Source organism: Corvus hawaiiensis, chromosome 1, assembly GCF_020740725.1.
Source record: "Corvus hawaiiensis isolate bCorHaw1 chromosome 1, bCorHaw1.pri.cur, whole genome shotgun sequence".
NCBI lineage: Eukaryota > Metazoa > Chordata > Aves > Passeriformes > Corvidae > Corvus > Corvus hawaiiensis.
In genome coordinates this window covers 51,477,883-51,494,790 of record NC_063213.1, presented here as the reverse complement: position 1 = coordinate 51,494,790, position 16,908 = coordinate 51,477,883, and the positions used below count along the sequence as shown (strand labels likewise).

Sequence of the window (16,908 nt, the reverse complement as noted above, 5' to 3'; positions counted from 1 at the left end):
ACATCTTCACAGATTCTAACAATAAAGAATTTATAGCCAAAAACTACTAGAGGGCCCTCTACAGAAGACAAAATAGTTAACATAAAGTAATTTAAATAATTTTTACAAGATAAACTTTGGCTAGCCACCAAGGTTCCATATGAATTATTTTCCTTCTGCTTCAGGTCATTTCTCTCAACTTCACAATTATGTTTTTTCATTATTACTATTTTTTTTCATAACCAAACACCAAATGTCAAATCAAAATTTCCAAACATTCAGTTTTAGGTACTGAGTTCTATTTTGGCTCCTGTCTGCTGTTCTGTTTCTCTAAAAGCTAACTTTGATTTTGTCCTAATAAGCTACTTCTAACATTTCTTCTTCTCTGTTTTCTTTACATCATTCATGGCACCATCCATGGGTTGTAAAATAGCACAGATACATGAATTTTGGTCTACCATAACTTGATAGACTCCAACTTTATTTGAAGCCATTTGTTTTGCTTTGTTTTCCCACGTCTTCTTTTTTCCATTTTTTAATAATTTTTCCCTTTCAGGACTTTTATATTTTTATCCCAGGAACTCTTGTCACTCACTCATTTTCTTCACATCTTTTCAATGTGCTTTCACCATCTCCAGTATAATTTCAGCAATTTCTCCAACTCTTAAAGCCTATCCAGTACTGAAGTGCCACTATTCAACAAAGAATTCAGACATATACTTAGTACACAAACCAACTTCCCATCCTCCTCTCATAAACATCTATAAAATTTTCACTTTTCCTTCCACTCATTTCAACTACTACTGTCTCTAGGCTCTTAATATAAAGCCTATGCTTTCTTTCAAAGCCGTTACAAGGATTGCCAAAGTGTTTATTTTGATACAGGTAAGGATACTAGAGTCTGCCCTATCTCTGTAGTGAATTTCAAACATAAAGAAGACACTAAAAGTAGAAACAGCACTCTACTTAAAAAAACTCAAAAAACTACCAAAAACCAACCAAAAAAAGCAAACATAAACAACAAACAAAACCAGAACCAACAACAAAGAAACAACAGTTAACAAAGCATTTTAAAGCTCTTCAGTCTGCCTTCATGAATGAAAAAATCTATTACTAGGCCACTTAATTCTAGGAAATACATTCTTCAAAACAAACTCTTTATCACTATCATTACTGCTACAATTAATTCAAGTGTCTCAATATCAGAATCACAGAACTGTTAGGGTTCGAAGGGATCTCTCTAGATCATCTAGTGCAACCCCTGTTCCAAGGCAGGGTCACCTGCAATAACAAAAATTATTTGTAACTTTTATGTTTAAAATAAAATCAAGAATTTCTATTTTCAGAATTAATATAAAACCATATTACATTGGAATTTAATCACAAATTCTTTTGTCCATGTTCCGTACTGGTTTTAGTAAAATTATGACCCACACAAAATCTGGACAGTTCTAAAGACAAATTTAGCAATCTGTAATGTCCTCAAAAAGCCATTCAATTTTGCAGTGCAGCCAACAAAACTATGCAGTGACACTGCATAGCATCCACTAAAAATCTTCCAGAGCCACACAAAAAGCAATGTATTTTTAGTGCCTAAAATCATAATGAAAACATATGTGATTATGAGCACATTGTAAATTTTTGCTTCTTTTAACTGGCAGAAAACAAAAGAGAGGAAGGCAGTCCAGGGCCCTTCACCCCAATTAATGGCAGATGGAGGGAAGCTGCCTGACACTATCAGACAGCCCTAAGTCCACTCTTTTTCTAACAGAAACCCCTGATTCTCAACTTGAGCCATCAAGACTAACCTATTTTCTGTTCTCAAGAGGAACAAGGAAGGCAGCTTTGGCCCTCCTTTCTTCAGAAACCCAGGAGAAGCAGAACAGCCTAAGTGGTAAAGCTAATAGAGTATATTTTTTCAGTGGACAAGTTGGACAAGCAGCTTTCCCCTTCTCTATTCAAGCATATGAAGCTTTGATGGGCTGAAGGGACCTACCATGGGCTACTGGTTTATTGAGTGTGAATCCCATAAAGGCAAAGCAGGATCATCCCTTCTCTCAGAGCCATGGTTTTTTTTTTTCAGTTTGTCTGATGAGTCATGGATTGTCACCATTTGAATTACACTTTCCAGCTCTTCTATAGAAACACAGGGACTAAAAATACATGCTTTTAATAAGAGCTGAGATTCTGCTAGTCACATGGCTCTCCAATTAGCCCATTCTCCCATCATTTTGCTTCTTAAAGGCTTGGTGAACTGTAATTCTCTGTTTGTGACATCAGGCTCATTTCCACAGCAACCAATTGAATTACCCCCCAAATCCTTATAATAAGAATAAGCAACAGGAACAGATGAACTCTTAAGAAACAAAAGCTTCTTACTGTTTACATGCAAATATCCATAGAAACAACCAAACAATAAAGGAAAAGAAATATGGAAGATACATAGAAACACAGGAAATATAACAAAGGTTCAATCAATGTTTACATATTTACAGTGTATAAATACACATTCAGTAATTTGATGACCATATGTCAGATTTGTAATAGACACAATGTATGTTCAGCATCAGTAACAGCTGATGCTGCAACACCAGGTGTTAATGACTGGCACCACGTATATATGCAGCTTCAATTCTAGAAAGAAATCACTACTTTTGATCAAGGAAGCAAAGATCAAGGTGAGATGACACCATTTGCCTTTCAGAATTCAAAGACCAACTACTAGCTACCACAAATCATGAAGACTTCAGCCACAGAAACCTGAGAACACCTCTTACAAGAAAAGACTGAAGGAGCTGGTCCTGTTCAGCCTCACTTACCCATTCTGTGATTCTGTGAACAAGTGTTTCTATTTTGGACTTTGTAAGAACTCTTTACCTTTGCTTCTTGCAACGATATCCTTGAAAATGGAAATGCAAAGTCATTAACTTTTACCCTAAAGAATTTCTCATCATTCCCTTCTACTACAACTATATTATTTAAGAACCATTATCTGCATGTCTAAGAGTTAACACAAGCCCTGATACTACTGGCAATGCTACAGTTCTGACTAACCTTATCTTCCCCAGGTACTGAAACAGCCACTCTGCCCTCAACAGGAACACCGGAAACTTAGTAGCATAATCTAGAATATAATATGATTATCCTGAAAATAAGGGCCTAACATTGTCCAGTCTCAGCACAACAAATTCAACATCTGTACTGAACTACTGTGTACTGAACTACTGAGTTTCATTGCTCAGCAAGACTGAGCAAACCTTACAGTCTTCTCCAGGTGTTGTGGTTGCTATCTCTTCCCCACTCTCCCAGATGAAGCCAATGTGCAAGAAGGTTGCAGGTAAATTATCTTCTTGTAGTGAGACCACCAAATGATTCTAATGATGAGACAGTGTCCTATTCATCACACAGAAAGCATTTCCAGTGCCTCTTTATGTGCAAATGATGGGTTTGTAATAATAACAGCCTTCTCTAACAGAATTTTCTCTCTGGATTCTGGGATCAATGCAACTTGGTACTATCGAGCAGGCTGAATCAATTTTCTTCCTTCTCCAATTCCTTTAACATTTCTTCCATATAAGACCTAAATAGGTACAAAACTTTGACGCCTCCACTAGCTTTCCTAAAATGCATAAATAAAGTGTGTTAGCTCTAGCACAACTGAGACCATTTGCTTCCTAATACTTTCGTTACCCCTAAATGAAAGATACAATTTTTGGAGGCATAATAATTTTGACCCTACCAATCAATAATTCAGGAAGCAGAGGCAGCTCTTTAAAAAAGAAATTGATGCTAAAAACATCTGGTGCTTCATTGAGCTGATCCAACTCTGGACCAATTTGTCAACATCTTCAAAAATTTTGAATTACAGGTTTTCTCTAACAACCTACTGCCTTCTCTGGTTTTACAAATTGACTAAGTCTCTTCATGTTATGATATATGATCTCTTGTTAGCAGTCTCCAGTCAACAGCACAGAGCAGCAACTGTAATTTTGCATTTTGCTGACTATAATCCCTTTATATCGGTATTCTTGAACAAATCAGATATTCCGAGAGCATCTTCTGTTCTGCTGGGGAAGGGGATCTTTTCCAGACATTACAATTCTATGATTCTGGGGCATTTATAAACAGGAGATTTGTCCCAATTTTGCCAGCTGATAGTAACAATTATAAATTCACTATTTTCTGCTCTTAAAACATGTCTCCCTGCTGCTGACATATGAAGATTCTTGCAGTCATAAGACAGGAGAGGATCCCTGTAATTAGCTAAGACATGAACATAATACTGTAATAAGATACTCCAAGTCACTCAATGTGACTACTTTGTGCCATTACTATGTACAATTCAAACAAAGTTCTATGAAAGCCAATAGTTCCTAAAAGAATGCTTCAAATTAGAACATATAGCAGCCTGAGAGGGACAAAAACGTACTTCAGTGCATTTGTCTTTTCATAAAATAAAGAAACTCCTGAATAATTTCATAGTCCCTTTAACCAAAGCAAAGAGTTCAGAACTCTTCTACATCATTCCTTTCCCTAAACAGTTTATACCTTAAACAAGCCCTTCTTCAGTACGGGTGTGGAAGAAGGAAAAAGGTTCTGCATACATGAGTATCCCACCTGACAGACATAAAAAGGTTCCTCCTTACTCACAACTGTGGACAGAGTCAATATGATACTGCTTACCATTGACAGGCTAACTGGAGAATTGACCAGCTTCTGTTTGGTTAAAAACACAATTGCTAGACGCCAGCAGGCATTTATCATGGCAGAAACACTAAGCATTTTATCTCATTAGAAAGCCTACCTCAGAGATCCAGATCATACTGTATTATTGCATGTTTATCAGGTTTTTTTCTTCAGAAATGCTCAACTCATCATTCCTATCTTACCTTCTCTTTAGGACCTAGCACAGAAACCCTCACTAGAGAAAGGAAAGGAATCCACTAATATTTCTGTGGATTATATTGGTGCCCAGCTTTCAATCTCCCACAACTTTATCTATGGTATGATCTTCAGAGGTCAAGTCTCAACTGTGACTGGTTAAATGAAAAATAAATTCACAACTTTGTATCTCTTCTATTTTGGATTTCAGTCTAACACAAGTCAAAGTCAGATCTAATAATCCTTATTAGTGAAGACTGGATGTAACAACGTTCCTTTGGACAGAGTTCAGGGTCTTTTTAAGAGTAAATCTGACTAAAGCCTAAATAAATAATATGCAACATTCCTATCCCATTTTCTCTAAACTGATGCAACACAGGAATGTGCACAAAGGATTTAAATTCACAGATCTGAATAAAAAAATTACAGTGTTATATCAATTAGGATATTTCATAGTTCGCCTCTCAGGAGAGCTAAAGCAAGTGTTCCACCAAACCATTGAGTAGTTTTCTCCACGCCGTTTTCTCCTACTTAGATTTTTAATTTCCAATCACAGATTTAGGATAAGGATTCAGACTCTACAAATTATCAACTGGTCCCTTTTTCTGCCCACTCTACCCCCAACAGGCCTTGCATCTAAAGACTGGATCTATCACTAGACCCATTATCCTTCTCCATGAAGTTCTCCCAAGTGCATGGAATATTGTACTCGCAGCACTGGCAGACTCCACCTTTCAGCCAGTCTAATAGATTCTGTCAAAACTTTTTGGGAACCTAGTTGCCTCCATCTTTACTAATAGCAGCAGAAACACCATAATCCTAAAATCCAATACTTGGGGTAAAACTATTTTCAGTAATCACCAGTGATATTCTCTCTCCATTTTCCACACAGTCAAAAATAGCTTTTTTGTCAAATTGTACTTGATGAGGTTCAGTCCCTCATTAGAATTAGCACAATTCCATGTGGCATTAGAAGTCTGAGACCCTCTGAGGGATTGTGTAATGACCCATAGCTGCTGGTGACCAGCTGCCACATTTACGAAATTCACTCCAGGTCATCATTTATACCCATTGTAAAAGATAATATTTCCCTCTGTTAGGACCACAGAGCCAAACCCACTCAAGAATCTCTGCCAACTTAATTTTGAACCAAAACTTTTGCTGACCTTCCCGTTTTTCTTCAGTGATCTTTTTCATAAATTCCTCCTTCCTGTTCCCCTATAAAATTGTTTCACTGTCTAGTTCTTGCAGTAGCTATTGATGCTACATCAAAAGATGCTGCAGCTGCTGATGCTGTTTCTGTTCTCACAGTCATTTCAGTAGCACTCCAGCATCTATTTCTATCTTCAGGCTGTGACAGTCTGCCCAAGTTTTCCTCCACCAGCCTGGGAAAAAATCACTGCCAAAAGTTTTGCAAAAAGTTTTTTTCAGGTTTTTTCCTCAGGGCACGTTTTGTTGACAAACTCAAAAGGACAACACAAAACCAAGCTATTTCCCCAGAGTGCACATGCTGCCAGAGCTCAGAGGCCTTTTCTCCCCCTACTGAGGGAAGAGCTTCCTTTTTTTTTTTTTTTTTCCTTCTTTTTTAATGCTTAGCTGAATCATGAAATAGTCCTGTTTTAACTGTTTCAAATCCCTTCAATATTTCCCCACTTGCTTTTGGAGCAGAATCCTCTAAGCTCCTTTTAACATATAATTTGGACTACAACAGCCATAAAACTTCATTTAATAAAAAGGAGATACAAAATTCATTTAATAAAAAGGATTAAAAAAAAAACCCTGTCCAAACTAATCCAATTTACCATACAGATAATAATCACAATGGAGCTATTTATATTGTTTGCCTCTAATGCCCTTGCAATTCAGGCTCCTGTTCAGAGTAGTACAGAATGACACATATCAGTGAATCACAAAATCATTTAGGTTGAAAAAGACCTCAAGATCATCAAGTCCCACCTCTGACTGATCACCTTGTCAATCAGACAATGGCACCACTCCTTCCTTGAACACTTGCAGGTGTGGTGAATCCACTACTGCCCTGGGCAGTCTGTTCCAATGCTTAACAACCCTTTCCATGAGGAAAATCTGATGTCCAACCTGAACCTCCCCTGGTGCAACTTGAGATTGTGTCCTTTTGTCTAGTTGCTGCTTGCATAGGATAAAAGGACAATCCCCACCTGACTACAGCCTCCTTTCCGGCAGTTGTAGACAGTGATAAGGTCACACCTGAGCCTCCTTTCCTCCAGGCTAAACAACCCCAGCTCCCTCAGCTGCTTCTCATACAATTTACAATACGTATCTGGTACCATATCGTTTAGAAGAAACTGTTTCTGCCTGAAACATCCTGTATGTACCTTACCCTATGCAATGACACTTTTCTACAGATAAATCCCTACATCTTTTCACTCTTCTTTCCCACAGCCAGCATTGATCACGAAATCTAGAGAAAAAAAAATTCTCTCAAGTGCATTTATTTCCCTATAATCTTCAGGATTTGATGTGGGCTACATTACTGTTGTTGTCATTATTATCACTATTATATAATAATCACACCAGTTATCCCAGGTTTTTTCTTTTCACCTGTTCTTCTGAGGCAATTTAAAACCAGGCAAAGATCTAATGCAAAATATGTTCTACTGTTCTATCTTCAGAGCAAGAGGAGAGAGGAGATTTTTAATCTAACTGGGAAGAAGGACATAGAGGAACTGCCTTTGGAAATAATTATACTTCCAAAACCACACATATGCATATCAACTGCAAAGTGCCAAGTATTAGGCAATACACTCTTTGGACTCAAGAAATTTTCTAAGTAATATTTAAACTGTTCCAAAAAATTCATTGAAGCCCCAAATTACTTAATATGGCAGGCAGGCAAAGAAGGGTCCTAAGTTGACAGCATAAAATTGCCTTGACTTGAGCTCAAAAATAATTCACTAAAACAAAATTACAGATGTTCCTTGGATTAATTTACAGGACGATATTCACTTACTAAGAAGTTCTGAGTGCTGCTTAGATGGAAATATTTTGTGATTAGGAACAAATGGTGGAGAACTCATTCTCCTTTGCTATTCAGTTATACTTATGGAAATTGAGAAAAGCTATTATATATTCAAGAAAGAAATTTTACATTCAGGGTTTGGGTTCACCAAACAGTACAGCTGGATAAAGCACTGATTCATACTATAACTATGTGAAGAAGAAAACAGGCAGACAAGAGATGGTAGGAATTTTTCAAAGTGATTACAAGGACACTACCTGCACACAGAGCTAGGAGCAGACCTTGTTTAACAATACGTGCCAGAGTAGACAGGCTATCATCAAGGTCACAGAAGATTAATAAAAAGAAAAACTACACTGAACTAGAGCAAAGTGTCTTTCAGTCAGAAAGGGAAAAGCACATGCACGTCCTTCTCAGAGTACTAGAATCCACATGAGTGGTTTAAAGGGGTTTATACAGTGAAAGATCCACACACCTACTTCAGTGACTAAAAAGGGAATTTATGCTGAATTCAGACCAGTAAGTCCAAGACAGTTGAATCTATAATGTCCACTCTTATATGAGCTATATATGCACATATGACTCTGATGCCTTAGGTTTTAACTTTCATATTTTTCAAATCCTGTACTGCCTAGTGTGTAACTCTGAAGTTTCTTGTAGCCTGTTAACTTCTGCGCTCTCATGCTAGGTAGAGATAACAAAGCCTCTCCAGGCCTGCTCTCCAAGGACACTCAGGCTGTCCTAGGCCCAAAAGGTATAAACCAAAAGCCTCTAAAGGGGGGCAAGCTGAGGGGAAATTACATCATTAAGTGAAGCTTTAATTGGAGAATTAACCCTGATATGCAAATGAACCAAACCTATGAAAGTGTGAAGAACTCGTGACCTGTCGTCCATCTTGGGGTCCATTTTGAGAGTAGCCTCTGGCTCCCCAGGGTGTACCTTTGAAGGCCTTTCAAATAAATACCTACCTTTATTCCCTTATTCTTTTCTAGTCTCTGTTTTTAGGTGGCATCTCAAGGCATCAACTCAACTCTGGAAGTACTTATTATCTGTGCAGTCTGTATCTCAATTTGGTTTGAGATTTTCTTTGCATGACTGAAGTCAATTGATGCCAAGAGAAGCAGCTCATCTAGGTGCCACCTGAGTTCTATTTCAGTGTAAAGATAAGAGGCACTGAATTTGTCTCTTTGAAGCTGTGTGGACCCATTCCTCTGTTCCTCTTGGAAACTGTAACACTTGCAGGTGTGACTGATTTCAGCAAAGTCCGGCAGCGAATCTTCATAAAACAGGTAGAGGTGAGATAGTACTGCTTTCCAGATAGGGGAAAGATCAAGGATATGGTTTCAAACTGAGCTTCAACCTCAAAAGGCTCAAACCCAAATCCCTCACTCTGTGCCCTGTCTGCTATGCAGCAGAATAGTCTGGGTTAGCACCCCTTCCTATGCTGGATCTCAACTAAGGCTTTCAGCCTTGGGCAGTGGTGTGTGCTCGTGCCCAGAGCAGAGGCTGTCACGTAAGTAAAACACTACCTCACTCTGTGGCCAGGTTAGGCTGAGGAGATTCAGTGTCAGCAGGGAACTGTGCAAGGAGTTTTTTCTTATCACAAAGTCAATATGCAAAACACCAGCAAATGCATTTTAAAGAGAATATGTTCTGCATGAATAGACACATGAAGTGCCTAAAATGGAAGAGCAAACTTTCTTAACCGAATTTACTTAGGCTCCAAAGAAAAGCAGAAATCGAAATCCACCCTGTACTTAAGAACTTCCTACTGGTTATAGCACAAGGCAGCTCAGCACACCCCCTCTTCCCATGCACCAGTTTTGTATCCCTGAAGAACTGCAGCCCAGGGTAAAGGCCCACACTGGAGAAGTTTATGAAGGACTGTCTCCCATGGAATGTACCCCACCCCAGAACATGGGAAGAGAGTCAGGAGTAATAAAACTGTTTGGTGAGCAACTGGCATCCTGCCAAAATCAACCCATCACAGCTGTATAAAAGTAATTTTGATTTCCAGTGATCTCATTAGGCAGAAGTGACTATCAGCCACTAAGAGTATGATCCAAGGCAGGTAAGTTTTTGGTAGATTATACCCTTTATTCTAGTACTCTAGTACTACAGGTTGATGCGAACTAAAATAGGATTTATAAATACAGTCAAAATAATGTTGCTATTTAGGTAAGATGAAGTAAAATCTCTACACCAAACTGAAAGACAAAGCAAATGACAAGCCTGCATATCAGAAGGTGAATGCAAAACAAATCACCTCTGTATGAACTCCCTACTTATTCCAAAGAGCTCCAGTGAAACCCACTCCTTAGCATGAGGCACAGCTGGGCGCTCATCACCACCACTTGTTAGCAGACAACTGCCAAAAAGTCAAACTTCCCCACAGTGTCACCTTCTGACACCCGGATCAGCCATCCATCCTGCAGGAGAACCCTGGTACTTGAAGTTCCATGCTGGAGAAAAATGAGCAGTGCATTTTTTTTTTAATTGTTTGAGAACTTTTGTTGTTTAGGGTTGTTTTTTTGTTTGTTTGGGGTTTTTTTATTATCATTATTATTTTTATTTTTTTAAGTGAATCAAACTCTACAAAGTCACAAAATGAAATTTGGGGCTTTTCAGTTCATTGTCTTTCCAAGTTCAACAAATAGCAAAGCAATTATATATCGAAGCTTCACAAAATTCCATACAACCTAATTATTATTTAGTAATGAGTAAAGATATCTACTACCACAACCTTTTGTATCTTGCCATGTTACATAAAAAATACATCCAATTCAAATATATTGATTCCATTTTTTTTTTAAAATTGCATTTAAAGTCTTAGATCACTCACTAAAGATACTGTTATTCAGTCATTTAATCAAATTAAATTTGACAGCCCAGAAATTCAAGGTCCATGCCTGGGGTTTATTCCCTTGGCATTATACATGAAAATTTAAATACTATTAACAATTTTTTTTTCTAATTGCCTCAGAAATTGAGCTATTTATACAAAAATGTGCCACATTTCACATTTCCAAAAAGCTTTCATTACAGAGGAGCAGAGGAAGCTTGAAAGACAACATATCTTTCTTTAATGTACACACTCAAACCTGAACACAAACATATTTGAACAATTTCCCTGACATCAACAGTTCTACTGAAACAATGGCTCTGACCTATTGTGTGTGCAGGAAATGCTGGAGGAGCAAAGGGAAGCCAAAATTAAAAGAGTATCTTAAGTGCCTTTTTTCCCCACAAGGAAGGCAAATATTTTGGCAAATGCTGCACTGAGGCTTAAATTGTAAGAATGCATGTGAAAAAAAATACACCTAACTTTCTATCTCTGTTAGACATCTTCAGATTCTGGTATTGAAAAAAAAAAAAAGAAAAATAATTTGAAAATATCTTCCCAGGAAGTGTTAAATCATTTCAAAAGTGATTTTTTTTTTTTTAAACTGCTATATTATGTTTACTATTTATTTGGGGATGTAATTTAAAACAAACAAGATTATTCATATTAAAACATGTGAAATACAAAGTTTTCTTCACAATGGTCTCTGAAAGCAATGAATTATCAATATAAAACCTGGATGTTTTAAGCTCCGTATAATTGCACCTTGTTGCCCTTCATTTAATGTTTCTCTGTATCACATACAAAAAAAAAGAACTACTAAAAAGCATAGATACTTTCTTTTCCCATACTTGTAGCAGATTTTTAAGGCCTTCTTTAACATCAGAAGTCCTAACTCATTAAATACTGAACAATATAAAACATTGTATTTCTCTATGAAATGAGAAAAAAAAAATAGCTCTTTGCTCAGTGACATCACTAAGGATGTAAAGCACTATATGAAGCAAATTTCCTTCAACTCTACAGCTTATCCTTTCAGATGAGACGGTGACATGGGGAGGAAACACTTTAAGGAATAGAATACTTTAAACTGTACAGCAATTTCTGCAGAGAACTGTGAGACTCAGATATACTTGTTCCAGAAAGCACAATTTAAATAATTCTACCCGATTTTTTTGTTGTTGTTGTTCATTAACATTGCGCTATATAGATTACAATTCATGGCTTAACTTGGTAACCAAGAAAATATTAAGAATCTAAATCACATTCCAGTGGAAAGTACTATTCCATAATAATTACATTAATCATTCTAATAATCATCTTATGATTGCTCTGTTACATGACTACACCAAAATACAATTAACTATATACTGTGATGCCATAGGCACAAAAAGACCCAAAGCAATCACCAGTCTTCATTTTACTTCATAACCAAATGTTTCCTCTTGTAATAAATCAATAACATTCATAAATCATATGAGTTTTTCTCCATTTTTAGAAACTGAAATTTAGATTACTTATCACACAGGAGAACTTCCTAAATGTTACTGAGCTTTTTCAGTTCAGTTCTTATCAGGCTTCACGAACTGTCTCCAAAATCTGTGTTCAGTATCTGCCCTTTAAGTACATAATTCTGAGCCATTTAAGTGTCTCAAGCAACTGAAAGGAATTTTCCCTAAGCAGTAACTAAAGAACTTCAGCTTAGAGAAATTTTGTTTCTTGGTCTTTCACAGGACAGCTTTTCCTTCACATTGATTGAAGTATTAGAAACTTTTCAATATTGGACACCTAGATGTGTTTCTTCAGGAATCTCCATGCTTACTCCATGACTGAGGCAAATCTTCTTTTTATCTACAAGTGCCAGTGTAGTGGCCTACAAATTGCTATGGCAAATTGAGGCAAATTAAGATAAATTAAGGCAAAGCCTTAAAAATTTGTTCTCCAAATACTCAGTTACCTAACCAACCCACAGTCAGTCTACGTGGTATCATACCGCAAAAAAATTGTTCAGAAAAAGTGCTACAGACCCCAACTGATTTTGTTCTTTCCCTCCAAAGAACATATATTTTGGATTAAAAAAATAAACATAAATTATAATTGAACCTCTTACCTGACAGTGAATAGTATCAATAATACAACAATTTTATATTCTGCATTCAAAATACTCTTTATTTAGCCATAAAATGAAATATATTAAATATTACTTACATTCTGCATATTTCTGAAGCTGAGAGAACTCTCCAGGGCTGAGGTTAACCCACTTCTCCTGGCTCGTCATACTGGCAGTAAGGGTCCTCCTTGTATATCAGAAGAATATTCCTTTTGACCCCAGTGTTATAAACTCCATAAAGGTTTTTAACTTCAGTTCACAGTGTCTGGAGAGTGCCAAGATGGCATCAGTCTATGTGGATGAAGTTTTTGATGCTATGAACTGTTCCAAATGTGTTGGTTCAGTGGCAAGTTACAGCACTGTTAAAAGATCAAATACCAGAATAAATACCAAATATACCAGAATAAAATACAAAATATTAAATACCAGAATAAATACCAGTTTTCCTATGGGAATACTTGTAACTAATAAATATTTTCTCATATACAGTTCCATTCAGTATTTGTCTATAAACAGTTTTATATGTATGTCCAAATTATTTTTCCTTTAATTCCAAATGCTTATGTGCAGCATTCACCAAAAAATTATCAGCTGTTTATGACCAAATGTATCTGGACACACTGTATGGAGATGTTCCTGTTTTAGTAACACCCACTGAAATAGTAGATCATATCTTATCAGTAAAGTTAGTTCCTTATGATTTTAAAAGCAAATTGCTGTAACTGGATTTGTACCCAATTATGTTGTTATACAGCACTGTGTAGCCTTGTCAGAAATGCTCTGAAGCTTCTAACTCCTCATGCCAAAAATCAAATTGATTCTGCAGTTTGCTGAGAAGTTCACATAAGAGTTATGCAAGAATTAACTATTCTAACAAAATAGTAAGGGGTTGATTTCTAGGACATCACAACATTGCTGGTCACTAGTGAAAATCAAATATAACTGTTAGTATCATCACAAGTCAGTTCGGGGGGGAGGGGGGGGAATCAAACTGTGGGTGCCTTCTCATCCCAATTTTATGCAGTTTCTACCTCTGTAGGACAGACCCTCTGAAAGCAATGCATTACCAACACCATTCCTGGAACAACAGGTATGCTACTTTTCCTCTAATTTTAGCCATGTGGGAGCCAGGTACCTCATCTGAGATTGTCATCTCAGGCACTCCCTTTAATCATCACAAAGAGACAGGTGGCCCAGGCAGCAATTAATCCTTCCAGTTACAACATAATCTTAAAATGTGATTAATTGCCTCCTGTGGTATTTATCTTTTATTGATTACAGAGGTTGCCTAGAAGACCAGTTTAGACTAGTAAGCTAATTATAGAAAGTAAGTGGAATCTCTTCATATGTCTAGCAATATATCATTTATAAGGGTTAAATTACAAAAAGAGAAAACAAAAAATTCAGACCAGAAGAGAGTAACACAGTAATGGTATGAGTGCTAAGGAGGAAGACGTTGGTAGCTAAGAAGGAATAGAAAAGGATTCATGAGGGGAAAGAAAGGAAAAACAAAAAAATTACTAGGAACAGAAGCATATTAAAAAAAAACCACATTAACCCAATCAGACAACACCTTTTCTTCTTTTTTTTTTTTTTCCTGCCTGTCTTACATACACGAGTATCATTACTGTACAAAGAAATTGATGCAGACACTAAGGAAGACACCTTAGTCCCAGAGCATGCTTTCATTGCTCTCAGACCCTTCCTGGTGAACCATTTGAATGCAGGGACTATACTGCGAGCAAGTAAGGCTGTCTAAGTACATAAACAGCTGCCTTGCCTTTTAAAAATTTGTACCAGAAGAGATTCCTATGCTCTTCATCTCCACAAGTTAGAAAAAAACAATGATGAGTTGGAAGATCTAGAAACACTGATTGAATATATAATTGTATAATATAATTGAAAAAATAATGAATACTAAACAGGAACATGGAGATTGGAAAGAAAAATGTAACATTAATGTGAATGATACTGGCCAAGTACAAGGCACATCAGCCCTCAAACCTCTGTGAATCAAGATCAGTGCCTGAAAAAGGTCAGCAACTACAAAAGCTAAAAGCGCTATTTAGTAAAAAAAGCTATCATTCTGTTTTGTGAACTTCAATCCTTTTATCCATGGCTAAAAAAAATAACTATGGTCAACTGGGCCATTTAAATCAAATTAGAGATGTTTCATTTCTGGCAGTGGATTAGACTGTATTGAAGACAGTTTTATATCTTCAAGTAGGTACATATTTCTTATAATCTTGGCAACTGATTAGATTTTACTGATTTTTTTAAATTGTATTTGCATAATTGATTTAACATAACCAAAATTTTCTATCACGATTTCATCCAGTTTTACTATTTGCATCATCCTTAACTACATTAGCTTCATTACCTACAAAAGCTAACATTGCTGAATACTGTACAGTTAGAGATTATCTTGATTATTTAATATGAATATTTGTGATAAACAGCTTACCATTAGAATTACTACAGCTAGCAAAGTAATGATGCTGTGCTCTCTAGTCTGATCAACCTATTCATATGCAATACCTTTAGTTGACCACTGTCTACAAAGTTTGTTGTATACACAGAACATCAGCAGGGAAAACAGATCTAAATTACCAACTCTGATATCCTTTCCCCTTTACCAGACACCCAGGCTCTGCAGCCTAGACCCAGCGTTGCAGCAAAATATACATGTCCCGAATGAGATTACAGCAATGGAAAAAATGTAGTATGGGCATGGCAGCTCACAGGAAAGAAGATGGAGTTTGTGTGTAAGAACAGCAGCTATCATGGAACATACAACAGAATTCCATTTTTATTCTGGAAAACTCTCAAATGCAAGTTCCGTCCTTTGAAAGGGAAGCTTATGGCCGACACAGAGGATCTAATTTGCCAAGTGTAATCTGGGAACAGGAAAGGGGAGGTATGCAGTCCTCTGAGGGTGGGTCATCGGTCTCTGGACTGCAGCCAGGTCCCGACCACCTCAGTATATGTGATGCAGAAATACACAGACACACAATGCGGAAGATATCACCAAAAGGAACCTTATAAGTATTTCCTTTTTTCAGTTTCCTGTTAGGTTCTGCTGCGGCAGAGTCCTAAATAAGGAAAGATCCCTGCATTACTTAGTTTTTCACACTTAAACCTTTTACAGTGATATTTTCCCATTTTAGGTAGATAGTATTGTGGTTATAAGAAAGCAAGCACAGTATACAGATGCTGAAGACAAAAGTCATCAATGCATATTTGTGTTATGTGTTGTGTTATTTGTTAAGGTATACATTGGAAGATCAACTATATACACTATGCAAATATCCTAATTTCTGTAGAAGAAAATATTAGGTCATTTATATCATCTTTTTCAGAAGTGTTTAATATAAATTCACTTCTTTATACTTAAGTAGTGCTCTTTAAGTACTCCAGGAAGGCCATGCATTAAGAAACCTATACATAAGTATATGAAGAGGAAAGTAGTAACAGCAATAATACTGCCACATAGGAAAAAAAGAATCTTGAACTACAACATTAATCAAATGTGCTTGCTGTGAAGCAAAATAAAGATCAGCAGCTCTAAACAGATCACACTGAGTGATTTGACCTGTTCATGCAGAGATAAATTACTTAGAAGAACACAACACAGCATACAGTTAAAATACATACAAGGTCAGGTAGGGAACTTTCCAGCAATCCTCTAAGAGATTGAAAAAAATTCTGGGTAACTTAGATCTGTGTGTGCATTTTGTTAACATACACTTAGGCAAGCTTCACTGCCCTCTCAACCAGACACAAAGCAGGCCTAACAAATAAGAGAAACTAGAAACACTACATTAATAAACCATTCATTTAATCACAAAAAGAATTGTAAAAAAATCTTCCTCCTCTAGCCATTGACTATAATGAGTCTTAGAATTCCAGTCTCCTTCTCATAACATGTTTTCCTTTCTGAATTTGAAAGTTTATTAAGTGTTCTGTCAGGATTCCTACGAGGCCACATACCCAAACTAGGAAGCAAAGCTTTGTTAAAAACTATACAAATCAAATTATTTAGCATTCAGCCAACATTGCTAACAAACTTAGATTTCCAGGAATTCCCCATGCCACCGA

At 36.7% G+C, this 16,908-nt stretch overlaps 1 protein-coding gene across 8 annotated transcripts in view; it reads right to left on the bottom strand.

Moving 5' to 3' along the window:
• DGKB (diacylglycerol kinase beta) overlaps positions 1-16,908 on the bottom strand; it is a 382,874-nt gene that overhangs the window by 291,154 nt on the left and 74,812 nt on the right. For all 8 annotated transcript variants that reach the window (XM_048304406.1, XM_048304384.1, XM_048304373.1 and 5 more), the window contains exon 2: positions 12,909-13,169. In XM_048304406.1, coding sequence (XP_048160363.1) covers positions 12,909-12,978 — 70 coding nt within the window. In that variant the 5' untranslated portion in view covers positions 12,979-13,169. The remainder of the gene's footprint in view (positions 1-12,908; positions 13,170-16,908) is intronic.